General features: G+C 37.5%; 3 protein-coding genes across 3 annotated transcripts; 1 reads left to right on the forward strand and 2 right to left on the reverse strand.

The window, feature by feature from the left end:
• The first annotated feature begins 504 nt into the window (after nt 1–504).
• Nucleotides 505–7808, forward strand: LOC121518487 (extracellular calcium-sensing receptor-like). Its single transcript, XM_041800822.1, has 9 exons — nt 505–530; nt 651–842; nt 894–999; nt 1324–1611; nt 3748–4299; nt 4396–4605; nt 6548–6671; nt 6769–7241; nt 7327–7808. The coding sequence occupies exons 1-9, from the start codon at nt 520–522 to the stop codon at nt 7747–7749; spliced, it is 2379 nt and encodes a 792-aa protein (XP_041656756.1). The 5' UTR covers nt 505–519; the 3' UTR covers nt 7750–7808.
• A 1905-nt stretch (nt 7809–9713) lies between these two features.
• On the reverse strand, nt 9714–12773 carry LOC121518504 (extracellular calcium-sensing receptor-like). The gene is made up of 6 exons (XM_041800846.1): nt 12646–12773; nt 12236–12512; nt 11297–12121; nt 10995–11216; nt 10774–10897; nt 9714–10612 (listed from the first exon to the last, which is right to left on the reverse strand). The coding sequence occupies exons 1-6, from the start codon at nt 12762–12764 to the stop codon at nt 9714–9716; spliced, it is 2466 nt and encodes an 821-aa protein (XP_041656780.1). The 5' UTR covers nt 12765–12773.
• Nucleotides 12774–16607: 3834 nt separating this feature from the next.
• Nucleotides 16608–19744, reverse strand: LOC121518510 (extracellular calcium-sensing receptor-like). The gene is made up of 6 exons (XM_041800859.1): nt 19650–19744; nt 19246–19516; nt 18365–19168; nt 18058–18288; nt 17623–17746; nt 16608–17521 (listed from the first exon to the last, which is right to left on the reverse strand). The coding sequence occupies exons 1-6, from the start codon at nt 19733–19735 to the stop codon at nt 16608–16610; spliced, it is 2430 nt and encodes an 809-aa protein (XP_041656793.1). The 5' UTR covers nt 19736–19744.
• Nucleotides 19745–27564: the final 7820 nt, after the last annotated feature.

Here is a 27564-nt window from a genome sequence, read left to right on the forward strand (position 1 = left end):
GCTCCATTTTGTGATCTATGGAACACAATAAGCAAAAATTATAGGTGGATACCAAAATGTGGACAGATACACCCAAATGACTGTGCATAATGCATTTTAGACATTGCGCCATATGTCAGCCTAATAGGGGCCAAGGTGTCATCTTTGATGATGTTACAACTTCTTTACGTGGGCGGTCCTTTTTTGTCCTTAAGAGTATTTAAACCATCTGTATCACAGGCATTTTCACTAGGTAGGGCAGCAGCTCTCTTTTTAGCTCTTGAATTATTACACATGACTGAGCTGGAGATTTTCCTCCAACCTGAACCGGCCATGGCCATGGCTTCGTTATTTTTGATACTTTCCATCTTTGATAAAAGCTCTGTCTCAGTTGCTGCTGTGGACAGCTGTGTTTTCTTGGGGGAAGAAGAGAGAAACAGTCTGTATGAGAACGGAGATGTAGTTATAGGGGGATTGTTCCCTCTACACTACAGCTCTGTGTCCTCTGCCCCAGCTTATAAAACAAAGCCAACACCAACTATGTACAAATAGTAAGTGACATTTTACACTTACTGGATTTTGTAGAATGCATGTTAGCTTGGGTTTTTTATTCAGTTTATTTCCCTCTGTAATATTTGTGCTTTCAGATGAATTCATTTTTGATTTGACAGTTTCAGCTCTCGTGCCCTGCGCTGGATGCAGACCATGACATTTGCAATCAAAGAGATTAATAAGCGCAATGACCTGCTGCCACAGCTCAAGCTTGGTCTCCACATTCGTGACAGCTGTGATGACATACCTGTGTCTCTAAGAGCATCGCTGCTGCTGGTGAACGGCCAGCCAGAGAGAGGTTCCTCAGCCGAGTATGTGAAACGAAACCAAAATCCAGAAAGAAGCCGCAGTTCAAATTTAAGTTGCTCTGCTGTACAGAGGACGGTATCCTCAGTAATCATAGGAGACGCTGCCTCTGGAGTGTCTATGGCGCTGCTAAGAAGTCTGGGTTCTTTTCATATCCCACTGGTGAGACTGTTCGATCATTTTTGTTCAGATAAAACTAGGATTATGTGTTTCTGCCAAGTTGAACAAGTCATTTGTAGTTCCCATGTATTATTGGACTGTAAAACATTACTGTCTAACGTAAACAGTTTTTCCAAAATGTCAATTCTGCAAAGAATTTCCTCTCTTTGATTGTACTACTTTAAATTATTCAATCCAAACCCCTTAAATGCACTCTTAAAAGCTCTTAAAGACAGTGGATTTGTCTAGTGTAATGTGAAGCCTATTGAAAACCTTTCTCACAGCCATTGTGTGCAGAAGCTTAACTGTCCATTGCTTTAATACCAGGTGAGCTATTTTGCATCCTGCAGCTGCCTGAGTAATCAAAGGGAGTTCTCCACATTCATGCGCACCATGCCCAGTGATGCCTTCCAGATCAGAGCGCTGGCCCGGCTGGTTAGTTATTTTGGCTGGACGTGGGTGGGAGTCATCGGTGTGGAGTCCGATTACGCTCGTTTTGCAATCGAGCTCTTTCTGCAGGAGTCGGTGCAGTATGGTGTGTGTGCTGCCTACACTCATTTTTACCCTGTAACTTTAAATCAGCAGGCTCTAGATGAGCTCCTGGATATTATTCAGGTAACAGTGAGTCATTATTATATATTTGCAATGCATCATGTTGTGTCACAAAATGACATTAGCTTTTGTGTTGATTTAGCTTGTAGTGTGATTCTGAATAAAGACAAAGGCACTTGAATCAGAATAAGAAATACTTATCTGTAGGGGAAATTTGGTTGTTAATGTTGTGTTACACACAACATGGCAGTGAGAAATAGAGTTATGACCAGAAATAGGAATTAGATAATAAACATAAGTAAAATTAAGAAGCAACATGTACAAATAGTGCAGCGCATTGGGGGAATAAAGCCATGTTTAGAAAGTACAGACATTAAAGAAATCAGTGTGCAGTATTGAACAGTCACTGCACAGTTTTGTATCCTTATTGAAAAACAATATTATCAAGTTTAGCATCAGTATTGCATTTTGATGTAAATTGGAGCAACAAATGAAGTCTTGGGTCTCAATATTTACAAATGCATGTTCATTTATATGTATATAAATGTTGTTACTCTAATAATGGATACCGTTGAACCTAAATGATCTCTCGTCAGTAATGAAGCCTGCTTCACAAATATTCTAAATGTGTCTCATTTTGATGAGGGGGTGCTGACTAGTTTGTCATTATTTGACTGGGTAAAGCCTGAGGGGAGCTTCAAGAGGAAATGTTGATTTTCTTTTATAAAAAGCTAGATTTTTCACTGATACAAACACTCAGTAAAATCGATTGATTGCCTTGGCCTAGGTTATACATAGACTCAGAGTTCCTGCTGACCCTTGAAAAGTCTGAAATTTAAGGACTTAAAATGTCTTTAAAAGGCTTAATTTTACTAGTGAGAGGTCTTGAATTTTGAAAGGCACATTGGCTAAGAAATGTCTTTATCAATTCTTAATTTTTTTAGCCAACATTATAAGATTGTGATCATTCCTTTTATTTGCATATATGCTAGAGAGAGAGGTATTAGTGAAACAATTTAGGAAACAATTTAGGAAAAGAAGAAGAAATGACTAACCACACAGGCAACGTCATAGTTATTAAAGGCTGCCCCAAAAAACGGCAGAAAAACGGTGGCTACAACATAACGGATGTAAAGTAAGCATCAAGAGGTGTCTGTCCAAATGTTTATTCTAGCTTCCTCATGTCTGCATCTCATCCTCTTGCTCTGTAGAATAATGAGATGATATGTCCTATTTAAGCTGATATTTAGTGCCACTGCTTGTTTCGTTTTGAAGAAACTGGCAATTTGATGTTAATCCTCTCATTTTGGTGAAATCTATAGGTCATACAATTTAATGTTTGCCTTTATGAAAGGTTAGCTTTACACAGTCTATATTTTTGGTGTTAAAACAGTAAACAAAAATATTAATATGAAATATCAAAAAACACAAATTCAAGCTAAAATCACTGAAGTTTAAAAACTTAAGCTTTATAAAGGAAATAGTATTCTTTTTGATTAAAACAGTTCTGTATTTCTAACTAAATTTCCTCCTCAAATTGTTGTATAAATATTCTCCAGAATCCAGGGAATTCAGTGTTGGATGCTCAAAATTTTCTTGGGGATCCCTCAGACCCCATTTTAATTGGCAACTTCCTAGTAATTAAGTAAACTCTGTACTGCTATCCACGTGTCCGGTTCTCTAACTTTTAGTCTACCAAGTTACCCAGTTAAAAAGTTTTGCAGCTCACGCTTATTTTAACTTGTCTTCCCTGACAAAGTGTTATTCTGCTTTAAATAGTTTAAACTGTTTAGAATCAGTTTGGCACACCTGCTAAAATTTGTTTTGATAATTATTAACATATGGCATATAGATTCAATAGAGGCATTAAATGTGCCAGAAATCAACCATTAGCACATTTAGGGCCAAAAAATGATTTGTTCTACACAATTTGACATTTGATAAACAGTACATTAAATTTAAAAAATCAACCAAAGTCTGGTCTACAAAAAATCTCATAACTTTAATTTTTGACCAATTGCTGCACAGAAAGGGGTATTAATTTATCCCAGTCCAACCCTTAAAAAGGGTTGGACTTTATTATGAATAATATTACTTATAAGATAAGGGAGGCCCAACATGCCACTTCTTTGTTAAAGCTTTTGAGTTAGTTTTATAGTGGTATTAAATTTGAACTATATCCACATTGTCTCTGTTTAGATTGCAACCTCAAAGGTTATCATTAACTTTTCCGGTGAGTCGGAGCTGCAAGCTATTCTGACAGAGATCCGACGCTGGAATATAACTGGTCTGCAGTGGATTGCCAGTGAGGCTTGGGCCACGGCCACGTCACTCTGGGAAAATTTTGGAGATCTAATGATGGGAACACTGGGGTTTGCCATCCGGAGAGCTGATGTGATTCCAGGGCTTAAAGAACACCTCATGAGTCTAAGACCACCACATATTGAAAAATCTGCTTTTTTGGCCGAGTTTTGGGAAGAGCTGTTTAAATGTCGGCTGAATGGGTCGGTAAACAGTCACTCTCATGGGAGTGACAACTACTTTGACAGATTACCATGTAAAGGTACAGAGGATTTAAATGACGTTTACTCTCCTTACGCTGACGTGACACAGCTAAGAGTGTCTTATAATGTCTACAAGGCGGTGTACCTGGTTGCCCATTCCTTGCATGATATGAGCAATTGCATTGTTGGCCAGGGGCCTTTTCTTAATGGCACCTGTGCAGATCCGAAGAACTTTCAACCATGGCAGGTGAGACTGATTGCCTGTTAATCACATGTCTTAGCAAACTTAGATAAATAAAAGCTTGCGTTTAGTTAACATGTTTTTTTTCTAACCATCTTTCAGCTCATCCACTACATGAAGCGTGCTAACTTTTCTGCACTGGGAGAGAAAATCAACTTTGATGAAAATGGGGACCCTATTGCTTATTACGATCTCTTGAACTGGCAAAAAAGACCAGATGGATCACTTCATTTGGTAAAAGTGGGCTTCTTTGATGCCTCCTTGCCTACGGGACACAGCCTGGTCATAAATGACTCAGGGATTCAGTGGCCTGTTGGGAAACAGGTGTGTTCACTGCAAACAGGCTTGAGACCGTTTTTACCTCTTAGACTACTGTATGTACTTTTGATCAACACATCAGTGAATTTGATTTTGATTGCATGCAGTATAATCAGTTGGTCAATCAGACAGAGACATATTGACATGCTGACAATTAATTGCACATGAAAGTTGCAAAAAATGGACCCCATTTATTACCAAATATTGTGATAACAATCTCTGCAGTGTATGTTGACAGTTATTTTTTTATGGAATACAATATGGGCTAATAACAAAAAAGATGAAGTATATACTATGAATTTATTTGGGATGTTAAGATTTCCGATTCTGTTAGCGATCATGATCATAGTGTATCCAACCACAGAGCCCTAGACCAGTATGTTGATGGACTCTGGCCATTGGCAAATAATGTAGCATGAACTGATGTCAGTAACAGATGTATTTCTGTTGTATAGGTTTAATCCTGGCATTTAGCACACCTTACAGCCAGGGCTCCAGACTAACTTGTTTTACTAGGAGCACAGTGGCCCCTTACTTAAAATATTAGGGGTGCAAACAGAAAATTTAGGGGTGCACACTGTAAATTGACTAGCGAAATAAATACTCATGTTTCCTCTCATTTTTACTGTATTACTGATAAATACATATTTTATGTTTCCAGCTGGCATTGTGTTTGCTCAAAGTGTTGTGTTTTAATTGTGTAGTGCCAGTATTATCAGCAAATTTCGTGTTCCCCGCATGTTGTGGGTATTAGGGCTGCAGTTACCAAGTCTTTTTGTAATCGAGTACTCTATCGATTCTTCTGATGATTAATCGAATACTCTAATCACAAATATTGCATTTTTTAAATCAATTCCTTTTGCTTTTTTTTTTTCAAGAGAAATAGTACCAGACAAATGATAAAATACGGTGGGTCCCTTAAATGGACTACTTGTATGTTAAAAATACTAGGTATTAAAAGGTTATCTAAACAAAATATCTAAAATAGTTCTGATGGCAATTTACATTTCTTAAAGTTGAAAGGAAAGGAAGTTAAATAATTCCATTAGATTATGCCATAATTGAGGTTTAGGGATCATCTCCCAGGAATTCTGGCTGCTAATTCGTTATTTCTTATATTGACCCGGTACTGATATTGGATCGGATCGGTCCCATCCCTAGGCATGAGCTTTGATTTTCCCAGTGAGTGCATCTCTATTGTAAACTGCTTAAATGGCATTTAGCTGCTTATTCTGCCTACTGTGCTCACCCTTCTCAATCAATTGTATGAACTCTTAAGATATTGGATGCTCTCAGGCACTTTATATAGTATTACAGACTCTGTATTTTATTTTTAAATCTTGATGTTTGTACGTCAGTGTATGTTTGAGCTGTGTACATTCCACTACTGCTCGAGGCAAATTTCCCCTTGGGGACATTAAAGTATATTTTATCTAATCCTATTTTAATCCTGCTAGACTTGGATGTTGAGGTGTTCACTGGATCATCTTGTAAAGTAGTGTTGTTAAAAAAAATTTAGATCTGATACCATTTCTTAGATTGACAATAGAAAAAATGTGTAAGAACAAAATCTGATACTTATACTCTATAAAAGAACAGAAAATAATCAGTTGGAAGTTTGACTTTATTCCAAAGTAAACTTTAAAATGTATCTAAAACAAAACAAAAAACCCAAACATTTTTATGATAAGAGCTAAAAAAATAAGGGTTAAGTTCTCTAAAGAGAAACAGTCATTGCACTTTTGTTGTGTAATAGCTCTCAGAATTGTCCTTGTATTTTTGTAGATCACAAAAATTGTGTTGAATACATTCATCTGTAATTCCTATCCAATTCTGAAGGTGTCTCAGACGTGTGTAACTTAGTAAAGTAGAAGCAGAAGGCCGTAGTTCTTTATTGAAAGTGGTGTATTTTGAGTGGCTGAACTTTGCCTCCCAGGCTTCCCGATCTGTGTGCAGCGACAGCTGTCCTCCAGGCTCCCGCATCGCCAGGAGGAAAGGGGAACCTGTGTGCTGTTTCGACTGTGTTCCTTGTGCTGAGGGCCAAATTAGTAACAAGACTGGTGTGTTAAGTTCAGTCTTTGTTGCATTATCTAATTATAAACTGACCTGCTTGTATCTAAATGTGGCCTCTTCACACTTTTCTCTCTCCATCTCCAGATTCTTTAGAGTGCTCACGCTGCTCTGAGGACTCATGGCCAAATACAGCCAGAGATCTCTGCCTCCCAAAGTCTATTGAGTTCTTGTCTTACCATGACTTGATGGGTATCGTGTTGTGTGTTGTATCAGTCCTTGGAGCTTGTATTTCCCTTTCAATACTGGCAATCTTCTTTGCATACCAAGACACACCTCTGGTGCGAGCTAACAACATGGAGTTGAGCCTCCTACTCCTGATGTTTCTTGCAGTCTGTTTTCTTGTCAGCCTGCTGTTTATCGGTGAACCCTCAGACTGGCTTTGCCGGATCAGGTACCCAGCATTTGGGATCAGTTTTGCTCTCTGCATATCATGCCTACTTGCCAAGACTATAGTGGTCCTGATGGCATTTAGGTCTACGCTGCCAGGAAGTAATGTCATGAAGTGGTTTGGACCCAACCAGCAGAGAGCGAGTGTGCTTTTAGGGACAGTTATCCAGGTAGAAACACTTACAATGAGCCAGCTTTATTGTCCTTTTAACTGTGATTCCAACAAAAATTCACAATGTTCTTCCTTTTGCTTAGGTAATAATCTGTCTCATCTGGCTGTTTACTAATCCGCCTCACGTTACAAACAACACAGATTACCACAGTGCTACCATCATTATCGAGTGTGTTGCTGGTTCAGAGGTTGGCTTCTGGTGTGTTCTGGGATACATTGGCCTCCTGGCCTGCATGTGTTTCCTAATGGCCTTTTTGGCCCGAAAGTTGCCTGATAAGTTCAACGAGGCAAAGTTCATCACCTTCAGCATGCTGATATTCTTTGCAGTGTGGATTACTTTTATCCCAGTTTATGTGAGCACAGCAGGGAAGTACACAGTGGCTGTCCATATTTTTGCCATTTTAGCCTCAGCTTTTGCTCTCCTATTTTGTATTTTTGCTCCCAAGTGCTACGTCATAATTCTGAAACCAGAAAAAAACAGCAAGAAGAACATCATGCAAAGATGAAAATGTAAATTACTCCATTAACAATTCACTTTTATGTTAAAGATGGCTTTTTAATTGAGTATCTTGATGTGGTAGGATATAGACTCATGCCTAAATAAAATCAGGCACACTTCTCTTATGGTGTTGTCAGAATGTTTTAAAATTTTCCATTTTACTGTCATTTTTTTAACTACAATTCTATCATGTTATAAATAAATGGTTATTATATATCCTACCTGATTTCAAATTTCAAATGCTTAATGTATAATGAGTGGGAAAGTGTTGAATATTGTTTTTATAAATGTTCTCCACTTTAAACAAGTGGAGCACAAGTCATTGTAAAAAATTTGGAGAGTTTCATATTTGAACGGAGTTTTCAGCCAAAATATAAAGAGATATAAAACATTTGGATATGTATGAAATTCAGAAATGCCTAACATTGTGTCCATTGATTTATTTAAATCCAAACATCCTGGAAAACCTTAGATCAGTGATTCCCAAATTGGGGTACTCGTACCCCCCGGGGGTATGTAAAGTGACGTAGGGGGTACGTGAAAAAATAAAAATAAAAACAAAAACGTGATTTTTCTTTCTCTTGGATCTTGGAGAAGGAAATCTGTCCTGAATTGTCCAAGATTCTTGTAGTAACACATGTTCAGCCAGATACCCTTCTTATTAAAGCTGTGGTGAGTGTGTACTTAACAGTTTCAAGTTCATAACTGAATATGTTCTAGAAATGTAAATTTATTTTTTCAAAAGTGAACTGGTGTTGTTCACTGAAAATGCTGGTAAATAGATCTATTTTGTGAGAATAATTCACTTTAAGAGATTTTATTTGTATGTTATGCATTGTAAATGTGGGAGGTGGGGGTGGGGGCAGGCTTACAGACACATTTCTTTTTCTAGCGGCTATAAGCGCGTGAGAGTAGTGGGTACATGGCTGGAGGTCAAATGTCTGAAGGGGTATGGGCTATGAAAAGTTTGGAAACCACTGCCTTAGATAATTCTTAAATTTAAAAAAGCAAGAATGAGAACAGTCATAATCAACCATTAATACCAGTTATTTAATAGAATATATATATTTATATTTTTGATTAAAGTTTCTGTGTTTAAACTGTAGAAGAAGTTGAGGCGTGAAACCTATAGTAGAATAACGAGAAGAGAATATGCAAGAATTGCGTGCAGCATTCGGAGTTAAGTTGCAATGATTACACAATGAAATATTTATAAAACATGTTCCCTGTTTGTTACCAGAAAATAAATCATTTAGTTCAAAGAGTAACTAAACCCCAGGGTTTTGTTAAGTGCATTGCTCGAGTGCTTCTGCTTAATCTAATATTCATTTTTTAACTACAGATGATTCAAATGGGGAAATGATGGTATATGCTCCCATAGAAGACAGAAACTTGCATGAATCGACCTATTGTAATAATTTTTTTTTTTTTTGCCACAAGCCTCTGACTGGTGAAGCTCATGCTACTTATGAATATCAGCTATCGGCTGTGACTGACCACTGAAGATAACAGTTATGGAAAAGTGGGCTGTCAGTGTTGAACTCTGTAGTGTTTAAAGCTGGCCTGACTTGAGTTCAAGTCTAAATTCTTACTATTCAGAGTAATGTCATTCAAACAAATGGAACTGCACTACCGCACTGGTTAGATATTCTTATTTTTTCATTAAAAATGAAATAAAGAAATAAATCATACATTTTTTTCAAACCAGTTTTATTTATTATGCATTCATCATGAATTCAGGTATTCAATGTTAAGTGATCATTCCCATCAGTAAGTTTCATCCTAAAAGTGGGCTACATCTCTGTACATCTCCGGTGTAACTTAATGCATATATATTTGCCACATTTACATTTAAAATAGACAACTAAATACATTGTTGTTCGATTTAAAACATCTTGCTTCAATTGTTTTTAGAATTGTGTTATTTTAAAACTAGAAATAGCAGTAGAGATATTCTAAAATCACATTTCTTTACAGTTTTCCCATGACATGTTTCTTAGTATTCTTCTCTGGCTTAATCAGTATTATGTAACACTTAGGTGCAAAAATGCTTATCAGTAAGCCAAATGCTGAAGATAAGATTGCAAATATTTCCACGGCTACAGTGAACTTTCCAGGAGAGCTTACATATGCAGGGATGAAGGTGATCCACACTGCACAGAATATCAGCATGCTGAATGTGATAAATTTAGCTTCATTAAAGTTATCAGGCAACTTTCTTGCAAGAAAAGCCAGAACCAGACATATTACTGCCAGAATCCCAATGTACCCCAGCACAGCATAGAAAGCAGCCTCAGAGCCCGTATTACACTCTAAAACAATCTTCTTATTGCTGTATGTGAATACCATGTCAGGGAAAGGTGGCTTTAGTTTCAGCCACAGCACACATATCACTACCTGAATCAAAGTGCAGGAGCAAACTATTATCCTTTGCTGTGCAGGACCAAACTTTTCTGCCACTTTCTTTCCAGGAAATGTGGCTTTGAAAACTGTCACAACAACAATAGTTTTTCCAAGGACACAGGACATACAGAGAGCAAAAGTCACACCAAAAGCTGTGTGTCGCAGCATGCACGTCCAAACAGTGGGTCTGCCGATGAAAGTTAGGGGGCAGAGAAAACACAGAAAGAGAGAAATCAAGAGGAAACAGCTGAGCTCAGAGTTGCTGGCCTTTATGACAGGAGTTTCTCTGTAACGGATGAAGACAATCATTGTTGCCAGAGACATGGAAGCCCCTAGCAGGGATACGACTGTGAGGGCTATTCCCATTGGCTCATTATACGTTAGAAACTCAATAGTTTTAGGAATACACTCATCTTTCCTTTCATTGGACCAGTATTCCTGAGGACAGGGTGTGCAATCAGCTGCTCCTGTTGAATGTTGGAAAGAGAATCAGTTCTGTTTTGATGTTTCCAGAAAAATTAAATAAGTTTTTGAAATTCAAAGTCAGACAGTCCATATGTTAAAAACACAAAAACACACATTTGATTATAAACATATTTTTTAGCATGGTTTGTGTATGAGTTTGTACCTGTTAGGTTTGCTATAGTCCCATCAGCACAAGGGATACAGTCAAAACAGCAGGTTGGTTTTCCTTTTATTTGAGCTTTTCTTGTTCCAGTTGGACAAACAATTGAGCACACTGATATTGGGACCTGGGGAAAGAGGTTGAATCGAAGCCATTATAGTGAAGAGATATTCATCTGATTTTATATTCCAACCCATAACACAGAAACAAGTTATAATGATTACCATTTTTCCTGTCCTCCACACGATTTCTTCATCTCTAATGCTGAGCTTATGATCACCGTTTGCAGAAGAAGCAAAATGGCCCACTGTGACATGTTGCACCTGCCCATCTCTCAGCTGCCAGTTTATAATATCATATGAAGCAGGAGGGTCTCCATTGATATCAAAAAACACATCATCCTCAAATTGATTCCTAAAATTCACCCTTCTTAACTGGTCACTGACCTGAGGAAAGAAACAATATGAAAAGAGGATTATTTTACAAGGATATACATATGTTGGATTTTAATTGCATTTTTTCTCACCTCCATGGGTTTGATTTCTGATGAATTCAAACAAGGCTTCACTGAGTTTCCTCCAACTGGTTGGCAGAATATCAGCTGATGTAAGGCATGAGCAATGGCATAAACTGCTTTATAGACATTATACGACACTCTGAGCTGTGTGACATTAAAGAACACATCCTCTGAAGTCTTCAGTGTCTCATTGCCTATGCATACTTCATACAGTGCTTCAGTAACTCTGTATTCTGTAGATGAAACTGGTCTACAACCCACCATAGTCTCCCAAAAGTCATTGACAAATGCTGCATTCGGATCTCTGTAGGGGCTAATGTGTGTCAGAAATTGCTGAAGTTTTGGAATAGCCATCTTTTGCACCACAAACCCCAAGGCTCCTCCAAAAACTCGGTACATTTCTGGTGTGGATGGTCGAGCTGCTGTTATCCAGGCCTCACTGGCTATCCATTGAATTCCAGTAATGTTCTGTTTAACAATCTCTTTCATCAAAGGGTAAAAGTCGCCTTCTGGAACAAAAGCAAGGATCACCTTGACAGTTGATTGCTTGATCATTTCCACAACATCAAGAACTTTATCCATTGTGTAAGTCCGTAAAATAGTCCCTACAAATGCGATACAGATGCCATGCTTTTTAACCTCTGCAGCAAAAGCCTGGATCCCATTCCTGCCATAGTCATTGTCAGAGTGTATGGCTCCAATCCAGTGCCAGCCAAAACGTTTAACCAGTGTTGCCAACGCTTTTGCCTGGAAGTAGTCACTGGGAATTGTCCGAAAAAATGTAGGATATTTGGCTTTATCACTCAGGCAGGCACATGTTGAGAAGTAACTTACCTATCAAGAGAACACCAAAAGTTGTCTGAAAAAAAACACCACAAAAAACAATCACTACTAAAACACCACATACAAAAACATCAGTGCAATAAAAAATCTGTTTTAGTCTCTTACAACTGGCACTTGAAATGGTCCAAGAGCTCCAGCAACAACTAAAGATTGAGTGGATCCAGACTCTGCTATAAGGGCAGATATAGCTGGAGGACAAGGTGAAATCTCCTCTGGTGTGCTTGCCAGTGTCAGTGCAGCTCGTAAAGTGTTGGTAGGAGATGCACAAGAATCAAGGATCCTATAACCAAGAGATACATTTGGCAGGAGAGCAGGATCATTATTGATTTCTTCAATTGCAAACATCATCACTTGAGTCCATCGGAAAGGACGCAGGTCAAATCTAAAAAGTAACATTTCATTGAATTAGGTTATAATCGCTGCTGCTGGTACACAAACAACATACATTCAATCAAAATCAGTTAAACAATAGAGAGTATGTGTGATACCTGTTAGCCAGATGTATTAAAACTTACCCCACACACTTCACTCCAGGTGGCTTGCTCTTGAACGTAGAGGCGCTGCCTACCTCTTTGTTGAAAACTGGGAAAATCCCTCCAATCATTATGTCTCCCTGCTTGAACAAGCTTGGCATGTTAAACCTTCCTAACAATTCACAGCCATAGACGGTGTTCAAGCACAAGACAAACAGTGATACAACTATAGCTTTCTGTTGCTCACGCATGTTTGCTCAGCAGATTTTAAGAGAGATGAGAGAACAGCTCTTACAACAACCTTGTCATATGAAGGTAGATATGCCATTCTCAAAGGCTGATTCATTTCCCACTGGACAAAAAAAATTGAGGGGTGCAATTATTACAACAGGGAAGGATATTGCTACAGCTAGGATGCACAGTGCACTGTCACATAATGTAGGCATAAAGGCACTTGGGGTTCAATATTAGTGGGATAGGGTGAAATAGGATGGTAACATTTTGACTTATGTTATTTTTTTTTTCAGCAGAAAACTTTTTAATTAAAGTCGGTCATTAAAAAAAAAAAACGAATCATCTCTAATATTTGATACATTTACACTGGACCAGGAATCAGAATGGCTTTCATATTTGTGTCATGGATGACATTTTTTGGAGGGAGTAGCCGTTGAAAGATATTCTTAATGTCTTCTTTATACTTTTCAGCAGTTCATGCTGAATCAAACCAAACAGGTTAGGTGTGAAAGCACCCTTAAATATAGAAGTCTAAATGATTGTAATAATAACAACAGTATTTTGTCTTTGTGCATTTTGTTTACAGCAATAAAAGGCAAATACATTAGATTTTCCTTAAAATGTGTTAGGGATGCACGATAGATTTTTTTTTACAGATATCTAATGTGCTGATATTTACAGATTCATTTTAGCCAGTATCGATACCAATACTGATACTCCAATATGTATTTCAGCCCTAAAACTTCATTCCTCTGAACACATTTTTATGTTTAAGGATGAACAAAGAAACTAACTTGAGTACTGAAAACACACTTTAAAGTTTGAAGATTGAGAATGAATAAAGATAAAGACCTCAAGTGGTGTAGGTCTGTTGGTCCAGCCTAAAACTTTACAAACACATTTGTACAAATGCCAAAAATTTAGAGTCAATCTATGCTGATTTTCACAGCCAAAATAGTGGTTTTAAATATTGGCATAAATTTTGATATCTGCCGATTATGATAACTGCCATTTTAAGCTAGTATCTGCTTATAATGATATTAGGGGTGGGGGAAAAAATTGATACAGCATAGTATCGTGATATTTTGTCTGGTGATATGTTGTATCGTCTCGTCCACCAAGTATCGATTTTTTTCAAATTAATTTCTAATATGAACTGAAGTTTATGATAATGGAAAATTAAAATCAGTTGTTTAAGACAATTGTTTGTCCAGTGAGGTCAGCAGAGGTGATGGTCATAAAAAGTTAAACAACAAACCAACAAAAGTTAGGACAACAAACCTGACAGCACCAGGGGAAGGGCATTAGGAATGCAAGCAGGCCCAAATAAGATGGACATGACACATGAGGTTTGCAAGAAGTGCTACATGGAAATAAAATACTTCAGACATATAACAAACATGAGGGCAAGACTAATCCTAAAGCAGCTAAAAAGATGAAAAAATGGTGTAGATCACAATATATCGCAATATATGGTATCATGATACTCACTGTATTGAAAAATGTTTAAAATCACAATATTATTGAACCCTGACCCAAGTATCGTGATAATATCGTATCGTGGGGCCACTAGTGATTCCCACCCCTAACGGATATCAGGCAGGAAGTGTGTTTGTCCTCTCTAGGTATCAAGGGGTGTCTGTGTCTACCTGTCTCTATGTTCAGACAGTGATCAAGTTGGTACACGATCAATGTCTTCCTAAGTTTCTTATCAGTCATTGTGCTTAAATAACCTGCTACAGTGTCTGTTCAGAGCCCAATAACACTGGAGTTTAGTTTCAGTTCTTGTTGTGCATGTCCAATAGTTAATGCCATTTTTCTCTCTCTCTCTATAATCTTATTGGTTGACATGGTGTCAGGGTACTGTAAGGTAAGCTGAGCCTCAGGATCAGCTAATCACTGCTCATCGTATCAGCGCTCTGTTTTAGCAGTAACAGGACAATGGCACTCGCTATCAATTAATCACTCAACAATAGGCACTCCCTCTCACTCTCTTCTCATTAAATTCTTGGGTTGGAATATGAAGGCTATGTATGATCTTTTTTTACATCTTCAATACTTTTGGTGCTTTTCAATGTGTAAATAACAGATATTGTATTGTTTAAAGCATATGTTATAAAAAGTGTCCAGATCACTTGTGGATCTTTTTATACATTTGCAGAGAGTTGCAACAATTTGCATTTGCAACAGTAACAGCCCTATGTTACTTCAGCTAATGAAAAATACATATCACTGTCATCTGACAACTTTGCGCCTTGGCTTAAAGCTTTATCAGTCAGTCTGTCAGGATTTAGGATAACAGTGAAGCCTCCTAAAATGTTTGGACCCATGCACAGATCTATATTTGCATTTGTGAATCTTTTTATGCCCATGCAAAATGTTCTCCAACGGTAACTGCAGCCCACAGAGTACAAATATCAGCATTACACTTTTTCAAGTCAGATGGGACCAGGATATCTGACTGCTCAATAATAACATTCAGTTTAAATTTTCATGAGTAATCCCAAGCCATCTTTACTATTTTTTTGTATAAGCCAACATTTCTGTATGTGTATGTGTAAAATATTTAACATACTGACATCTGGTGGGCAAGCCTTGTCAGCACATTTACAAAAGGGTGGGAACCTTGTGAGGCACAAAGTCAAATACAAGTACCTTAGGTTAGTACATTTACAAAAACCTTTCTCAAAAAATTGAAACAATATCCTTTTGAATCAGCTTTGATACATTAGTTATAATGTTTGAACATTAATCATTACTCTTTTCTTCTAACCTACATTTTCCCCTTATTCTCACCAAGATATTTAATTTTTTTAATTTTCAAATTTTTGATATGTGAGCAAATTACAGCATGGTTGGTTGCATGAGTAGTAGCATGAGTTCTCATACAGTTTCTTGTACCAATGGTTCATCAGCACCATGGGGCTACAACTGACTTATGCTGTAATTCTTTTCTAGTGTAAAGTGTAATGGCTGCTGTTGGCCTTGTAAAATATATCTTAATGATTTGTTTCTTAATCACAGCTTTAATGGAAGTTCTAGTTTTCTAGTGTGTAGAAAATATACAGTACAAACTGTAATTCCTTTTTTAAGTCTTTTTAAAATTATTGGTCATGCTTGACTTGTCTTACTGGATATCAAAATTTTAATCATACCCTTGTTCTATGGCCATGATGTGATGATATCGTCTTTTTTCCTCTAAATGTTATTGAGAAGGTAACGTTTTTTAATGTCATGTGATACTGTAAATGTTGGAAAAGATTCAATTTTGGACCTGTAACTTCCTTCCTAAGTGACTCCTTGTTGTGACAAACTTTTTATTATTGTGTTTTCTACTGTGTCATGTACAGAAATTTAGGTTTAATTTTCTTAACTGCCTTATTACTGGATTCGCTTTAGGCTGTTGTTGATATAGGAGGAGAATCTCTTATTCTCACTGTTTTGATTTAGTGGCTTTATATCTTATCCAGTAACCTTAATTCTTACAGTTTTTACATTACATACCTATGAAGCTGTCCATCATGGATATACTGAAGCTCTACTGCAGCCTAAATTTCACACACATTGTACACTATGGCTTTTAATTGTCACATAAACTGAAAACAAATAAACAGAGTCATTGTATTCAGTTTATTTAGAATGTCACAATAAGAAAAAGACAACAATAATCTAATTTAAATCTACATAATGTGTTGGAATATTAGATTAAAACAGATGAATCTTTCATCACACAAAGCCAGTGGTTATAGAGGGCATTTTGAAATGACAGATTAAAGAGTTCTTGGTGGTATTTTCCCCATCAAATGTTTCTTTGAGTTTCGTTCTGGCCTGAAGATGATAATATAGCATTTTGGTACAAAAATGCATACCAGCAAACCAAAACTGGATGCCAGAATGGCAAATATCTCAACAGCTACAGTGAACTTCCCGGGAGAGCTGACATATGCTGGGATGAAGGCGATCCAGACTGCACAGAATATCAGCATGCTGAATGTGATGAGTTTGGCCTCATTAAAGCTGTCTGGAAGCTTCCTAGCAAGAAAAGCCAGTATGAAACACAAGAGAGCAAGAAGTCCGATATAACTCAAGACAGCCCAGAATCCAACTGCTGATCCCAGGGCGCACTCTAAGATGATCTTTTCTTTATAGTACTTCATGTTCTTCTTTGGGAACGGAGGGTTGACTGTGAGCCAGATGATACAAATCAAAACCTGAATGAGGGTGAAAGTCAGAACACTGAGTCTCTGCTGTGTTGGACCAAACCACTTCATGACTTTGCTCCCTGGAAGTGTAGCTCTGAAGGCCATCAAAACCACTATGGTTTTCCCCAGCACACAGGATATACAGAGAACGAAGGTGATGCCAAAAGCTGTGTGTCTCAGCATGCAGGACCACTCAGAGGGCCGTCCAATGAATGTCAGCGAGCACAGGAAGCATAGCTTTAATGAGAATAATAACAGGAAGCTCAGATCTGAGTTGTTGGCTTTTACTATGGGTGTCTCTTTATGAGTTAAAAAAATGATAGATGTCAGAAGAGACAAAAAAACCCCAACACAGCTGAATCCAGTCAAAAGAGCTCCCATGATCTCTTTGTAAGACAGGTATTCAGTGGGCTTTGGGAGGCACTGATCTTTCTTTTCATTGGGCCAAAATTCAGGAGGGCAGGTTAAACACTCTAGAGAATCTGTAAAATACATGACATTAATCAGAGGTACAGTAGTTCCAGTTTATTAAAACATAAAAGAAACTATTGTTAAATTAGCCCATTAGAAAATCCTTACTGACTTGTTTGGTTACTGATTGTTCCCTCGGGACACTCAAAGCAGTCAAAGCAGCACACCGGCTTGAACTTGTTTAGGGCTTTACGGGTCCCAGGTGGGCACGGCTCTCTGCAGACAGATCTTGGAATCTGAATTGGCCAAAACCAGAATGCTTTAATTAAAAAAAAGTTTTATATTAAACCGATATTGTAATTTCTAACAAATTCATATGCAACTACTTACTTTATTATGTACACTGTATATTAAAAGATACAACATGACTTTTTCTTCAGTCAAGACTACTTAAGCCTGTTTGACAACTGTCCCCAATCACCCAGAGAAAAAACATCACCCATGGTGGCCAGTTGTTTAATTATTTAGCTCAAATGTTGCCTAGATCTATTTATTTCTCTATTTGAGACACAAGGATAATGCATGCAGTGTTTTTAGTGCAGTTTACCTCCTCACTGTCTCCTCCCCAGACTACTTCTGTGTCATCTTTGAGTTTGAATTTTTTTCCCTCTGGAAAAGAGGTATCATATTGACCAATGTTTACAATTTTAACAGAGCCATCATCCGTCATCTGCCAGTTAACTAAGTCATACTGGGCAACTGATTCTCCATTTTCATCAAAGAAAACTTTGGCTCCATTCGGTGTGGTAAAATTGACATATTTCATCTGTTCCAACACCTATAGAGAGATGATTACCACATTTTAGGACACAAGCAACTCAGAGGGAAAAACTCTCATCACATCTAGTACTTACTAGCTTAGGCTCAACTCCGTTTTTATTTACACAAGGCTTCCCTGTTGTAGGATTTGAGCCATTTGTACATTGCAGTAGTGCATGGAGGGCATACGCCACCAGATACACTGCTTTATACACATTATTCTCAGGCCTGAATTGTGCCACGTCAGTGTAGTCGCTGTGTACGGTCCTAAGATCCTCAGAGCCAGTACATAAAGTGGATCCATTAGATGGAGAAAAGCTGCAGTCAAAGAACTTCTCCCAGAAAGCTTTAATCATAGTACTGTTTGGCTCATCAGAAGGTTTCAAGCTGAGTAAGAAATCACCAAGACCTGGTATGGATGCCTCAGGGAGGGCAAAGCCCATTGCACCTTGTAAAATGTTTTTCCTCTCAACAGATGCCAGCTGTTCTTGCATGATCCAGGACTCACTGCCAAGCCACTGCTTTCCAGAAATATTATAATTTTCCATTTTTGACAGGAACAACTTTGTGTAATAGAAGGACATAAACAACAGGACCACCTTTGATGAGGACGTCCTCAGTGAGTCCACTATATCAGTCAACCTTTTGGTAGAGGTCTTACTAAAAGGCAAAGTGTATTCAACACATATGCCTTCTTTCTTTGCTTCCTTGGTCAGTTCAGCAACTCCTGTCTCAGCATACAAACCCACAGAGTAAATAACCCCCACCCAGCGCCAGTTAAAGTATTTCATAAGCTGCACCAGAGCAATGATTTGGAAGCGGTCACTTGGCACAGTTCTGAAGAATGTGGGATACAGTCTTTTGTCACTCAGACAAGCACAGGTTGAGAGATGGCTCACCTTTAAGAATGAAAAATACAGACTCAGTGCAATCTCAAACCAATAAGGAATATATAATCACACATATTTCATCTCACCTGTGGAATGGAAAGCGGACTTAGGATGATGTTTATGTCTTCACTTACTCCGGACGATGAATGACCTAAGAGGGCTTGGATCTGACCATTGCAGCCACTGGTATCCTCTATAGTTACAGCTTCTATGGCTGCTCGTATCAGGTTTTCACTCCCACAGCCGTTATACAGTCTATAGCCCAGACTTACTCCAGGAAGCAGTTTAGTGTCTCTGTTGATCTCCTCCACAGTAAACATCATTGTGCGGGCAAACTTCAGCTCCCTGTCATTTAACCTGTAAACAGAGTTATTCAAGGCTGATGAACCATTCATCATAAAGAATCATTTCACAAAACATAAGATCAGAACAAATAACATGACATTACTATAATGCAAACAGATTTCATATTTAAAGCATAGAGACTTACTTAGAGCAGACTGAATATGGAATTTCTTTGTAGTCATTGTCTCTCAGTTTGCGTGTGCTACTCATGGAGAAAACTCCTCCGATCATAAGATCACCTTCTTTTGAAAACTCCATGAACCCTGTCTGCCCGATCACTTTGCATGTTTGATTCTCTGACTTTGCTCCTGCCAGCAGAATCAATAAGAGAACTGTGATCCAACCCATCATCAGCCACCCTCCCCGTCACTGAAGCAAATTTGGTGTGAAAGCAGACCTTTAATACTTTTTTAAACCATAAGAGGAATATCACCAGCCAATGTGAGCACTGTTTTCAATTCTCTGGGGATGATAAGACTTTATTGCCTCTTGCAAAAACATGACTCTTCTTGCTTATTTGTTTTCTTCTGAAAGTATTCTGCCTCTTTTAATAAATCTTGAATATATAACCCTGTGTCAGTTTTCAAACAATACTTTATCAGTGCATCACATATTATTAGACTGAAATATATGAAGATACTGTTTTATTTAAAATCTTTAAGAATTTTCCTCTTATTTATTTATTTATTACACATCCTAAAGGCAAGTTACCATAGGCTCTGATAAGATCTGGAATAGCACATTTTACAAATCAACCTTACTTTTTATGTTGATCATTATACACCTGATGTACAGCAAGCTTTCTAGAGGGAAAGTGCAGATCAGTGGAACATGTTATTTTTTGATACCTGTGAGAGATATATAAAATACGCATTACAAACAAACTTAGACACATGATGCATACAATTAAACATCAGAGGTGCACAATATATTTTTTGCCAATATCTGATATGTTTGTTTCTATTCCAATATCTATACCACTATTTAAATGTTCCTCAGTCTGAAACTTCAGTTTATATTGGTCTCAGAGGTCCCCAAAACATGCCTGGGAAGTTTGTTTCTGAAAAAAAAAAAAAAACTTGAGTATTGGATTTTTGCTTGTTTACAAAACCCTCTTGTTTCAGCCCTGCTCAGGTGTTTCTGTTTCTGTGGCTTTAAATGTTAATGAGCTGTCTGACTCCGCCCCTCTCAGGAAATGGATGTGGCTTAATGGATGTGGTTCTCCTGATCCTAGGATCAGGGAGTAGTGTGGAACTTTCTTCCAAGCGGGGACGGCCAACCGAACCTGTGGAAGGTGCCAACATTCCACATGACATCATGAGGGGAAAATCTGAGAACAGCTTTTTTCAGCACAGATTTTCAGAAGGGGGGGGGGTCTGATTCTTAGGGGGATTGTGGAAAAGCCAGGGGCACATATTTTTGTTAAAAAAGACTGAAAAAGTGTATTTTGCATAATATCTGACCTCTAAAGGTAAATGACTTGAATAACTGAGCCATGTTTGAAATTGCCTGTTGTCATTCTTACCAGTTTATAAATGGTGCATAAGTTACTGTCATACAAAATTACATGTGATCTCTGCATATAGTTTATGTCTTTAAAGGAAAACCTAAGTGTTGAAATGTACCTGATGAACATAAAATAGATTTTAAAAAAAACACACGCAAAAGAGGTTGTTGCAGAAGAAAAATAAAAATAAATACATAAATAGATCAGACTTTGATGCAGTATTTGTGAATCTTAAAAATCACATGGGTGAATGTTTTTTTTTCCCCTTTTTTGTCAGTATCTTAGAATTTAGCATTAAAAATGAGAATGAAAAAGTAGTGTATTAAAATTGAGAAAATGAACTAGCCATAAAGAAATAGTGATACATTTTTTTTCATATTTCCCACCCTTGAATACAGGACACATTTCCTTTTAAAAGAGTCACTTTTAATACATTTACAAAGAGCTTTGTACATACTGGATTGTTAGAACTGCATGTGAAAATAAAAAGGATGAAAAAAATACATGAAAACAGAACTGAACATGTTTACACAGCCACTTTCTGCTCATTTTCAGTTTTCGTTGTCAAATGTATCCACGTTCAGACGGCAACATTTCGAAAACAATCTCCTGCTCACAAACTGCAGGAAACACCAAAAATGCTGTAACAAAGTGATTTACTGCACAAAAAATCTGTCTCTGCAACAAAGGCAGTACTGATCATTCATTGTTTTTGATGTGTTTTTGTCATCATGATAATGTGTGACATTTTGATCATACTGGGGTGCTTGAGAGTAAACCCTCCTCGTCATCACCATTGTAGTGCAACAGGGAAATTTCACTGTACATATAAACACAGAAATGTTTCGCTAGATCAGTTTTGTTGTAACCAAGATATCCGCTGAGAATAGTTCAGTTTCCATGGACAAATTTAGCTTCTACAGTGTTTAATTTCCCATGTATTTCCTCACAGTGCTTCCTGTGAGTGCAGCTGGTAAAAGGAGAGGCTTTTCAGAGTGACATTTCTGTTTCCCCTTTTTCAAATATATCTGCTTCTTGGAAGCGATTACACCTATCTTTTTCAACCTTAACCCTGAACATGGAAGCTTCAATCCTGTCTCCTTCATCAGCTGTGCAGCCAATGGAGGAGACAGGATAGTCTACGGGCTGGTATTTCTGTGTTAAAATGAAGAAGAAAGATAAAGGCAAAATCATTTCCAAGCAGCAGATAAATTGGGAAAAGGGGAAATAGAAATACTGTTCTGAAAAGGCTTTCCTTTTTTCAGCCATTCTTATAAGCAGGAAGTGCTGCGCTTTATGAGAAAATTCATGAGAAATTAAAGACCATTGTAGGAGAATTTGTCTGTGGAAAATCAATTATTCTCAGCAGATGTCTACTTTATAACCAGACTGAGCTAATTTTATGTGTTTATATGAGCCATGAAATTTCACTGCACTGCGATGGTGATTATCATGGGAAAAAGATAGATGGAATTATTTCCAAAATTAATAGTATGACTTTATCTAAAAAAAAGCATTTACAGCCCTCAAAATGAAAATAATATTTGCCCTTTTCACATTTATCTGATGCACCGTTCTTAATCCAGCTGTCTGTGACTGACAAGCTAAATCACAGCTCAGACTTCTGTGACACGCATGGCAATTGGCTGCAACTGTAGTGCGCATGGTCGTTTTCAGAAAGTGTCATTTTGCCCATCTACGTGGAGATGGGGACGTTTTGAAAACTTTTGATTCTTGAGCCCGTTTCCATATTGCTCCATTTTCAGGCACCCAAAATGCCATTCTCATGTAGTCAGACAGCCAAAAAGCCACAAAACTTTTGTGTTTTCTACTGAAAACGTTGCTGTGTAAACAGGGCCTGCATCTACATTTTTTATTAGGGTTGCACAATATTATCAGCGTGATATTGAAATCGGAAGATATCAGCTTAAAAAGTGAATTATCAGCAGATATGAACATTTCTGCCAGTATTATCAACCAATATATTGGCTCTAAAAATTTGCCTATATCAGTTGAAGATATTGGCCATACAAACAGATAAGTTAGTGAAGTTACAACATCTGAAGTCCTGTCCTGATACATCACCATTCCTTGCACTTTAATGTGTATTTTAAGGACTGAAATTTGTTAACTTGTTAATCCTCAAACATTTGATTTGTGTGTTTTTAAGGGCTAAGGTTTAAGGTCTGAACTACATTTAAATATTGGTTTAAATATTTTTAACAGCTTACTTTGAAAATGTTGGTATATCGGATAATGGCAAAAATCCGATATCCTGCATCCCTATTTTTGCTATCACTTTCAAAATTTGACATTTATCTATGTTAATCTGTTAATCTTAATTACTAGTAAATACTTAATTGGGACCCTTGTGTTGTGTAGACAGGTTACAAGTCGAACATTTAAAAGAAAACTCAAAATGTGTATTTTTGTCGAGATGGTTTGCAGCAAACTTAAAAATGACACAAAAACACAGTAAAAAGTAGCAAGTAGCTGCACCTGCCCTAACACAGACCAAGCCTTTAGTGTTGATCCAACACTTTCCTCAACAGGTGTTTCCTCAAACAACGGTTTGACATGCTTCATGTCAGCAAGAGGGCTGACGAAGCAGAAAAACATCACAACAGCAGACAGAGCCTTTAATTGCTGGTGCGTGTTACCACAAAGTTTCATGATCGTTAAAGCACTCCTGCAGGCTATCATCACCTGTAGAGTTCTCCCTAGAGCACTAGAAAGGGACACAACCAGAGACATCCCAATACCAATCCTGGACCACTCAGAGGGCGGGTGGGTGGTCGCTGATGGTGAAGAAGAGTGCAAAGTGAGGGAAAAAAGCATCATCACTGTGGAGGTGCTAGCATGAGCAGGACTGACTCTGTATGGTGATATTTTTAGTCTTCTGATGTAGAATCCAACCATTAACACAGCTGCCAGAAAAAATCTTGCACACCATCTGGGAGGTCCTGCTGGCTGCAATCTCTCCAGTCTGCTCTCGTGAACATAACATTTGATTTGATCTGAGGAAGACAAGAAGTTTTTACTCTTGAAATTCTTTAGATAAAAGTTAAAGATCTGTGTTCTGTTTGTGGATGTTACCGGTTGGTGTTAGGAAGTTTTCCTTTGGGCAGGGCAGGAAATAGTGAGGTGATGGCATCTGTTTAAAGCATATGAAAATTAGTTACAGCACACACATTTCATTTATTATGATAAATACTTTTTTTTTTTTATGGAATTCATTTTCCAACAGCCAGCCCTACTACTGCCTTCTTGTTGGTTTACAAAATGCAATATTTTTATTTTTTCAAAAACAAAAGTCACTGAAAGAGCCTTGCAGGATTAGATTTATACCAGTTAGATTTCTGTATATAGGAAATCTCCTTATTGCAGTGAAAACACTTTAAAAATCCTCATTTTCTATAAAACTTAATTTTATTCATCGCAAATATAAACTTAATCTAAGATTGATTAACAAGTTAGCAATCTACCCTCATTTTCTCCTCGTGTACCTCTGGCCACATAAACACATGCATGCACACCAAAGTTATAATAATTTTAGGCTTTTCATCAGTTTTTATTTCAATTTCATTTTTACCTTTTATTTTATATTTCAGTTTAGTTTTAATCAGTTTTTCCTTCTGGGTTGCTAGTTTAGTTTGGTTTTCATTTTGCAAAAATTCTTTGTTTTAGTTTAGTTTTTATTAGTTTTAGTGTTTTAGTTTTGTCGGCAATATCGGATACTCGTCAGGGGCGAGACCCAAAAGGGCTCATCACTTTTCATTTCATTCATTCGATTCTGATGTTAATTCACAATTTAAGACCAAAAATTACCACTTTGTGAAGTCTTCTCCAATCAAATCAGGGGATTTTACTCTCTCCAGGCTTGGGCATACATGTCAGTCATTATGCTGCGGTCAAAAACTAAAACTATAATCACCTTGATGCACACACGCTCACACATCCATGCAGAGAGGTGCTGAGGTTTGTCCAAACTACAACTCCATCATAGATCTATTGATGTGCTGTCTTTACCTTTTAATGTTGAACTATGTTGATGTTTGAAGGGCTTGTATACAGTTCCAGTGTCATTCAGAAGCACTTTTTCTGATCATTTCGGTACTATTGTTACTAAATCTGCTTGAAATGCAGTCCTTCTTATGTTATCTATATACACATTTAATTGCAATCATCTAATAACAGAACCCGTAACAAATACAATTATTTTTTTGTTTAAGTAAAAAACAAAGGCAATGACCTGGGTGTAGTGAGCTGCACATTTCAGAAGACCAGATGGGACACAGATGCATCTGCAGTTCAAGTGTGTGCTGTGATTATCACTCTTTAGCTGCATGAAGGGAATTACAGACAAATGCACAAGGTTTTACATTTATTCTTATGTACTGTACTGCTCTAATTTCAAGTTCTACTTAAATTCAACACCTGATCGTTTAAACCACATTTCCTGTTTACAACATATACGGCACTCACCTCTATAGGCAGTTGAATGCAGCTTCTCCTAGACAAGAAGTAAACCACAAACTGCTCAATATTACACTTGCAGAAATGCCTGTTCTGCATCTCTTCATTCTTCCTTTGCAACATGTTCATACAGCCATAGAGAGGCACACATTTCATTGTCGCACAGGGAAAGAGGGTGCAGTCTTTTTTTATCCTAGTTTGATGCCTGTCCAAGGCAGCGCTCATTTCTGGACATCTAAACAGAGAAGTAGCATATGTCACGTTTTTCATACATTCAGTTAAATGCACAGCTTCTGCAAATGTTTACAAAAAGCAGTACAGCCCAGTCTCTTTTAAATGGAATATCACAACATCCAGTGCAGCCCAACTGTAAGAATGTCTGTGTTAATAATTGCAGTAAATTGGCTTCAGATTGTAATTCACCCATTAAAGCTTCTCTGGAGATCGTCTAATTATCTTTTGAGAGGTGCCTCAGTTTGGTGTTTAGTCTCCCATAATTCAGGCTGGATCCCCACTGAGGACAACATTTAATTACAAACTAATCCCACAGTGTCTTTGTGAACCTCAACACTGTGGTATCCAGTTCTGGACCAAAAAAAGCAAGTTCAAGAGCAAGGCACAAGAGAGGAAAACAATGAAAAGACAGAAAATATACCACTAATTTACTCACCTGTCATGTCTCTTTGTTAGTTTAGTTTTGCCATGAATATCAGCATTTTTTTGTATCATACTTGAGCTGAAGCGATTTGTTCCTTCATTGTGCCTACTCAAACCAACCTCAGAGCACTGGTCCCATCTTAGCCATGTGCCAGACGACACCATCCATGTGAACAGGGTTAAGAAGAGAAACGTGACTGTTGTCATCTCAGAGCCTTGTCTTTGGCACAGGCGTGCTTCATGGAGAAGATGTATTATATAGCCTCTTATCTGCTTCTCAGGAGGTGTAGCAAGCCACTCAGTGGGCTATCCTCTGAGGTACTTTTTTTTTTTTTTTTTGTGCTCATGACCTCTAGGAGGTCATGCATGCAAAATAAAAATGACAAGTAAAGCTGGGCCCAATTTTTCCTCTCAAGATTATAATTACCTGGTTAACATTGTGTATCAAAGCTGATATGAATCAATTTGCAATGATTGGATTCGAAAACATACATAAATAAACCCTGTGATGTGATAATGAACTACAATTATTAATGCAAGCCATGCAATATCGCACCTAATATCACATCACATCTTAAGTGGTTTGGATTTACATTTTATGATGATCTGTCAGGTCTTGGAGACATTGCATCATTTTAATGCTTGAACTTGCCTTTATCGAAATAAGTTCAAAACAAATTCTGCATAGTTGAAGCATATGAGCGCTGTGAATGTCAGAGAAAGTATAGGAAGAATGGTCGTACAGCCAGTAGCAGCCGGCCTTATATTGTGTGGACTCTACTGTCATTCTACAGCCTAGTTTACATCTGTAACTCTGCAGCCTCATAACATCACTAACAGATTTCAAAAGCTGCACAGCCCTACGTCACAATCTGACCACAGAATATGCAGAGGCATACTATATTACACAAAGAATGTAATATTTTATATCAGTGACAAAGCTGCACAGCTGTTTCAATGAAAACCTTAAAATGAGCTATTGAACTTCACAGGGATGCTGCTCTCTCTCTCTACATCAAAGGGATAATAATGGATTACTTTATGAAAAAGTAATCAGATTGCTTTAGTTTTGAAGATTGCTGTTTTGAAGATTGCTGCACTCACAAAAGATTTAAAAGCCTTTGTTGACCTTTTCTGTCTCTACAAATCAAATCTACTGCTACTAATTACATACAGTGCCTATAAAAGCAATTCACTCCCTTGGATGTTTTACCCTCTTATTGATTTTGTAAATCAATCATGGTCAATATAATTTGGCTTTTTACACACACAAAAATACAAAAAAAAACCTCTTCGATGTCAAAGTGAAAACATTTCTCCAAAATAAAGTTAATTTAATAAAAATATGCAAAGTAAAATAAGTGACTTCATAAATACCCCTTCAAGTCAGTATTAAATAGATACACCTTTGTCTGCTATC

Source organism: Cheilinus undulatus, linkage group 2 (genome assembly GCF_018320785.1).
Source record: "Cheilinus undulatus linkage group 2, ASM1832078v1, whole genome shotgun sequence".
In the NCBI taxonomy this organism is placed as follows: Eukaryota; Metazoa; Chordata; class Actinopteri; order Labriformes; family Labridae; genus Cheilinus; species Cheilinus undulatus.

Excerpts from the sequence above, each read along its gene's own strand:
- LOC121518487 (XM_041800822.1), top strand. Across the intron at positions 1,000-1,323 it reads GTTCTTTTCATATCCCACTG|GTGAGCTATTTTGCATCCTG; the intron begins GTGAGACTGTTC and ends CTTTAATACCAG. Across the intron at positions 6,672-6,768 it reads CCAAATTAGTAACAAGACTG|ATTCTTTAGAGTGCTCACGC; the intron begins GTGTGTTAAGTT and ends CTCCATCTCCAG.
- LOC121518504 (XM_041800846.1), bottom strand. The coding sequence starts at position 12,764 with ATGCCAAGCTTGTTCAAGCAGGGAGACATAATGATTGGAGGGATTTTC. Across the intron at positions 10,898-10,994 it reads TGTGGAGGACAGGAAAAATG|GTCCCAATATCAGTGTGCTC; the intron begins GTAATCATTATA and ends CTCTTTCCCCAG. Across the intron at positions 10,613-10,773 it reads GACTATAGCAAACCTAACAG|GAGCAGCTGATTGCACACCC; the intron begins GTACAAACTCAT and ends AACATTCAACAG.
- LOC121518510 (XM_041800859.1), bottom strand. The coding sequence starts at position 19,735 with ATGATCGGAGGAGTTTTCTCCATGAGTAGCACACGCAAACTGAGAGAC. Across the intron at positions 18,289-18,364 it reads ACGGAGTTGAGCCTAAGCTA|GTGTTGGAACAGATGAAATA; the intron begins GTAAGTACTAGA and ends ATCTCTCTATAG. Across the intron at positions 17,747-18,057 it reads GGGGAGGAGACAGTGAGGAG|ATTCCAAGATCTGTCTGCAG; the intron begins GTAAACTGCACT and ends TGGCCAATTCAG.